The sequence below is a fragment of the Salvia miltiorrhiza genome, chromosome 6 (assembly GCF_028751815.1).
Source record: "Salvia miltiorrhiza cultivar Shanhuang (shh) chromosome 6, IMPLAD_Smil_shh, whole genome shotgun sequence".
Lineage (NCBI taxonomy): Eukaryota > Viridiplantae > Streptophyta > Magnoliopsida > Lamiales > Lamiaceae > Salvia > Salvia miltiorrhiza.
The window spans coordinates 35730014-35736459 of record NC_080392.1 but is presented as its reverse complement, the minus strand read 5'-3'; the positions used below and the strand labels follow the sequence as shown (position 1 = coordinate 35736459).

The window sequence follows — 6446 nt, the reverse complement described above, 5'->3', positions numbered from 1 at the left end:
ACAATACATTCAGCTACCTTTTATCCACTTTCAATACACTCAACAATATTTTTTTCGAGTATAACATATTTTCACCACTCTCAATACAAACTACCTTTTATCCATTCTCAATACACTCAATAATATTTTTTCTTAAAATCCGTGTCACTCCCTCTTAGAAAGTTCTTTCATGGACGGAGGGAGTATTATTTAAATGAGTGGCCAAATATTGTGTTTTACTGTTCACAATGATTATCTCAAAATGAGATTGTTTAATAGGTAAACTAGTTCGAGTTGTCATTCGTCGTATTAAGTCGAAGAAATAAAAAATATCAATAAAGGATCTAAATTTCTGAGTTTGCCGTCGAATACATAAAGCTAAATTAATCGATGTGTTCCGGTACTCGCAATTATTGAATTTTCATAATACAACAAGCGCTGATATTAAAAAATGTTTTTTTTTTCTACCTACTAATTTATAGCTAAATCAATGCGAAAATAAATAAATAAATATTGGTAATTGAGCTTAAAAACAAAAAAGAAGCCATTCAAAAATTGATGAAAGCCACATAGAGAACCAAACCTCGCCTCACCTCACCGTTGTCGTGCTTGGTTTTCTCTCTCTTCAGCACTAAAGATGCCATACCTTTTTTGCCCAGAATTATCAGCACCCACCCCTCTGTTGGACGAATCCGCAGCCGGAGATGAGGCGGTGGCCGTTCTAGGGTTTCTTGTCGGAGACGAGGCTGCGGCTGGAGGTACATTCTGCTGGTACCTGTTGGCTGCTGGTGCTGCATTTGCCTTTGGCACGCTAAAAATACCATAACTTTTGGGCGGCGATTGCTGATCAGTCGAGGAAGAAGAATCTTGCTTTGGAATTCCACGAGGAGGAGCCTCGACTTGCTGACCTGGTCTCGTTCGAGAAGACGTGTTCATGCCAAAACGAGCCTGGTTTTCTTGATTTGGAGACGCAGGCGCTCTGTTCGTGGTGTTTGCTGCACCACGGCCGTTCATGGCCACGGGTACCCTTGGTGGATAAGCAGGTCGAGGGGTTTCTTTTGCAGTAGTGTTCGTTGCACCACGGCCATTCACGGCCACAGGTACCGTTGGTGGATACGCAGGTCGAGGGGTTTCTGTTACAGGCTTCAGAATCCTAGATGGAATAGATGAATCTGTATGCTTTGAACGTTCGAGCTGATCACTTTCTTCATCATCTATCTCAAACATCGGGTGTGCACCACCATCATCTCCGGCAAAAGCATTCCAGTCGGATTTGTTGGTCAGAGCATCTTCCTCCGAGGCTTCTGTCGTCTGTGGAGAGTCGGCAGATGCAGAAGCTTTCTTTCCTGAACTCTTCTTGTTAACCGGACCAAACTTGACATGCCTGACAACGACGAAAGCCTGCTTCTTTTCATACTTTGGTCCACTTTCCACAACACCAACATCATCAATCTGATGCAGATAATAAATTTAAGATCATGAGCGAGTAGAAGGGAGAATGCAGAAGCTACGACAAGAATCAGCAAGGGGAACCACTAGAAGAATGGAAGTAAGCTCTTACCAAAGGAGTAAATTGAGATAACAATGATTTCAAGTCCACGCCCTCAGCAGCATCTGCGGCTGTACACTATCAAAGAGAAAATTACAGAAACTAGTTACTGAAGTCTTAGGAGTGGAGATAGATATATATGTAAATACATATAGATTTCTCATCATCAATACAAGACAAGAACTCCGGACATAATGAGTGTCAATGTAAATCTTTTTACTATGAGATAAAATATCAACTGCCCATCATAAGATAATGATGAAACATTGGGCATTTGAATGCAAGATCTATTAGATATAATCAAATATAGATAATATTAAATAGAGAAGAACAGATGACCCCTTCCCAATATATTGCTAGTCGACAGAGGTAAGCCAAAGATTATTTTTCAAGTAAATACGCAGCAGCAAATTTATTTTTTTAGGAACAAACAACTTCTTATATTTCTGATTCTTTAAGTTTCAAATGTACGATGATATTGCAGAAGAAAATAAGCAATGAGATCTCATTTCTTCATGCACTTTAAAAGATATTTCAAATACATATATTATCCATACTTTTTCTAAGAACATGAACTGCCTCTAAACACAGTAGAGAGTGATTCTTCTAATAAAAGTAACATCAAAAGACAGAGTGAGGGAGTACCTTAACTCGATAACCTTTTTCCATGAGTCTCTTAACCATATCAGCTTTTATTTTCAGGTCATTTTGTTTCTGGTGCAAACAAGGCCATTGGAGGCCAGAAAAGGTTCAGTGTGATAGTACACTTGAATGAGCTAAAAGTCAATAGGGTAAAAGAACACATAATGGTTTAGCCAAAAGCCATTCATAGATTCATTTGACCTCCAGAATACTTGTACAACGCAATGTTACTAAAACTGTAGAACATACGTAAAATTACCCAGGACGTGCAAGTACTACCCAATAGTAAGTATAGAGAGCCTCTCTGGAACATTATATGGATTAGTTATCACCGTGGAGGTAGTTGGAAAGGGAAAAGGCTTGCATGCTTACAATTTTAACACCAAATTTAATTTCTTTCGCTGGTCCAGGCTTGAGTGTGAACTGCACAAAACAGGAAATGGCAAAGTTATGAGAAATAGTACTCCAAAACTACATCCATTCACCATTCAACTCCCACGGATAGTTCAAGGCGAATCTCATTATTGAATGATAGAGGTTTCTAACTCTTTAGCCCATGTGCAACCAAATTAAAAAATATTCTATCAACAGGATGTACTCAACCTTGCTTTTAGCGCGCTCTTTTTCTTTTGTCTGTCGAATGTATTTTTGTTTGTTGTAGTCAAAAATCTTGCAAACAGGTGGTTTGCCATTTTTATCAACCTGCAACAAGCATGATCATAATTACAGTAACAAAAGCAATATCAAGTTGATCTAATGCAAATGTACAATGTTAAAACATAATAAAATAAGAGAGACAGGAAAATGAAATCCTAGAACTCCTACCTAAGCAGTGACAGTTTCTGTAAGGCACTATGACGAGAGTTTAGAACTATTTTCCACGTTTCTCCAGAATGTCATTTGCATTGCCAAAGTTGCAAGTGTGTCAAAAGTAACAGGAAAATAATCATTCAATAACGTACTAAATAACAGGAGATATGGGACATCTCATTTGCTTAGAACTCTGGTTCATTCCAGAAGAGGAAGATGAAATGATAGAACGACTATTACATAAACCACACATAATCACATATTACCCAGCTAAGAAGCACCGGTACGAATACGAAATACGAATACGATACGATACCGGGACGAAAATACGTCCATTTTCAAAAAATCACAATACGAATACGTTAAAAATACGTTTATATTTTTTTTATTAATAATAATATTATATAAATTAAATAAGCACATTCATAATCAAATAGAGTAAATAACTAAGTTAAATTTAGCCCAAGCACATTCATAACCAAATAGGATAAATAAGTAAGTAAATTTAGCCCACAAGCCCACTATCAAACCCTAGCTTATTTACTAAGCCACGCAGCCCTTATCCCACACTTTCAAATATTAGGATTTCCACCTAATCTGCACAACATACCCAGAATTAGGGTTTCCAGAAGGCGGCGCGCTTCGGCGGCGGTACAGACGGCGTCGACGGCCGTCTCGACGCCGGTGAAGAAGGTGCTCCGATGGTGCGACGAAATTGGAGGATTTAGAGTTTAGGAAATGGTAGAAATTGAGAGAGATGAAATCTTTTTCATGTAAGTGAGTAAGTTCTATGGTTTTATTTTGAAAAATACATACTGAAAACGTATTAAATACGTATTTGCAAAACCCTAATTCCTTTTTTAAAAAAAAGACGAAAAAAACGTATTTAATACGTATTTTCGGCGTATTTTTTCGTATTGGTATTTTTAAGGTATTAATACTCGGACGCTGGGGTGAAAAACGTACCGGTGCTTCATAGTTACCCAGTCTTCCTTCACTTTCACCTTTTCTTTTCTTTTAGCATGTTTAGTTAAAGAACCCCAAGGAATCCACCAAGAAAAAAGGAGATGATTCATTTCTGTACTTGTGCTGGTGTGCACCTTTCTTTTGCTCCCATGTATGGTAGATTTTAAATATAATACACAAATTCTTAAAGATGTTCAAACTTCAGACACTGGCTATGCCCAAAAAAAAGGACAGGGACTGCGGAACTGACATAATGGAAAGCAGTAGACCGTCACATATCAAGATTCAATTAAACTTATTATGTAACATCACACTTGTCTGGCAGAAGCACACATCAAACATTTTTTTAACTCTAAAACAAAATGTCATAAACACCTTACCTCGACCAAATCCAAGTTAAGGCTTTCTGCACGAGCCAATGCTTCATACCTCGATACTATGATATGATTATCTACAAGTACACACAACCAGACATTATTATCATCATCAAATAGTTGGTATTTTGCCAAATTTAAAAATAAAGGCTGATTTATTTCTTGTCAGTTTAACATGTTGTTGCCCAAGCATCATTCCAAATGCAATAAATCCAATACGAGTGAACATTACAAAAATGCTAAATTACTTAACGAAAACTCAACATAAAAAAAATTCAGTTAATTATGGTTACCTTCATCAATAACGAGTCTAACCATTGGAGCCGTGATTTCCTCGTTCATCATAGGCTCACCTTCATCCTTCTCCCCTTTTTTCTGAATCACCGAAATTACGCATAGCACCAACATCGAAAATTAGTCCTCGATCGTTTTATCCATGAATTCACGCACGCATACTATGAATATGAACGTAACAAATTACCTTAAAAGGTTTTGCGTAGAATCTGACTTTCCGGAACAGCGCCAATTGCTCATCTTGAACGATAAACTTAGGGTAATTAAAAATCGGAGCTAATTTGCGAGAAGAAATGAGCTGATTTGCAAAAACTGGAGCTGGATTTGAATTGTAAAATCTCCTGAAATCGTTGGAAAATGCTTGAACTTTAAACCTTGATTGCCTCAATCTACTCCAAAGCACCATATTTTGCATCAGCGAGCTCTGCTGCTAACAAGTGTGGATGAACAAAATAGTGAGATAAACCCTAAATCGAGATTTCGATTGGAGAATTGGGGAAGAAGTGAGGATTGGGCTGTTTAATGGGCCGAAATAAAGATTTGTAGAAATCACAAATGTTGGGCCCAAACTTCTTCCATTAATTTACAAAAATTCGTTCAGATATGGATTCGAAAGTAAACGAGCTGAACTCAAGCCCAATTTTAAACTTGATAATTTTATCGAGTTAAGCTCAAGTCTAGAGGTGCTAGGTTAATCGGGTCGCGAACATGTTCGAATTCTGTTGTCATCAAGCCTCAACACGAGCCTTCAATCTAACTGAACTCGATCTCAAATAACTTGTTGATCAATATCACAATTAAATATTTTTAGAGCTTTTCATAATCTTTTAAAGAGCTCGTGTTCGAATACTATTTATATAAGTGCCAGACAAGTCGAGCTTGAGCTTGAATATGACATTATATTGAATTGGGTAATTGGGTGGCAAATCAAACTTGATTAATAAGACAGAAGCCCAAGTAGAGGTCGAAAGCTCGAATATTTGTTGACTTGAGCACTCGAATATTTAAATGAATCGAATTCAAATGGGCTAATATTCAGCTAGTTTACCATCCTAACGGGATTAGTATAATTTATTTTCTAAGAAAAATATCTTGTGCCTAGTAAAATAAACTCAATATGATATTTTATATATGTGTCCGTGTGATTGACAATTTTTTTTATATTATTATTTTTGTGCTCATTAGTATTATATTTTCCGTGCGAAAATAATATTCCAAATTTCGACAAATTAAAACATTTTTTCAATGAAATATGATTTTAATTACATCAAATTTGCGGAGAGGTGAATCTGGTGCAATAAAATGGAACATATGGAAAATAACTCAAGACATTCAAAACTTATTCACCAAGAAAAATAAGAAAATTAAGAGGGTTAGAAAAGCAATGGCCTAATTAAGGACCCAGCCACATATATATTTATTATTGATTTTTCTACCAAAATTGTGAAAAATTAGACATTGATTGAGAGTATCTTGCTTTCAATTCATGTAGTTTGACAATCTGGTGGAATTTGTTTTTTTGATCTTCCCTTAGAAAAGTACTTCACTATATTGTCAAAAATTATATTAAATAAAAAGTATTTTGTTTTTGGAATGATGCACTTAAAAAATAGTTATGTTTATCTTAAAAAAAATATCTATCCACATCAAGGTAACAAAATGACATATACTCCAATTTCGTAAGAATCCAAAAGTTTGAAAGGAAAAAAAAGAATTACGCCAATTTTCATATATAAGTTTGACTTTTAAGAAAAATGAGTTTCATTTTTGTATTATCTCATAAAAGTAGTTATATTTTAAGTGGTATATTTCACATTTATCAAATAAAGAGC

At 35.9% G+C, this 6446-nt stretch overlaps 1 protein-coding gene across 1 annotated transcript; it reads right to left on the bottom strand.

Moving 5' to 3' along the window:
- Positions 1–336: 336 nt before the first annotated feature.
- Positions 337–5119, bottom strand: LOC130989282 (translation initiation factor IF3-1, mitochondrial). The gene is made up of 8 exons (XM_057913236.1): positions 4802–5119; positions 4614–4695; positions 4327–4397; positions 2774–2872; positions 2543–2593; positions 2174–2242; positions 1541–1606; positions 337–1431 (listed from the first exon to the last, which is right to left on the bottom strand). The coding sequence occupies exons 1-8, from the start codon at positions 5027–5029 to the stop codon at positions 574–576; spliced, it is 1524 nt and encodes a 507-aa protein (XP_057769219.1). The 5' UTR covers positions 5030–5119; the 3' UTR covers positions 337–573.
- Positions 5120–6446: the final 1327 nt, after the last annotated feature.

Bases quoted from the DNA above. Each gene is read 5' to 3' on its own strand.
- LOC130989282 (XM_057913236.1), bottom strand. From the start codon at position 5,029: ATGCAAAATATGGTGCTTTGGAGTAGATTGAGGCAATCAAGGTTTAAA. The intron at 2,243-2,542 runs GTAAGCATGCAA...TGTTTGCACCAG, and splicing joins TTAAATTTGGTGTTAAAATT to AAACAAAATGACCTGAAAAT. The intron at 1,607-2,173 runs GTACTCCCTCAC...TCTCTTTGATAG, and splicing joins AAAAAGGTTATCGAGTTAAG to TGTACAGCCGCAGATGCTGC.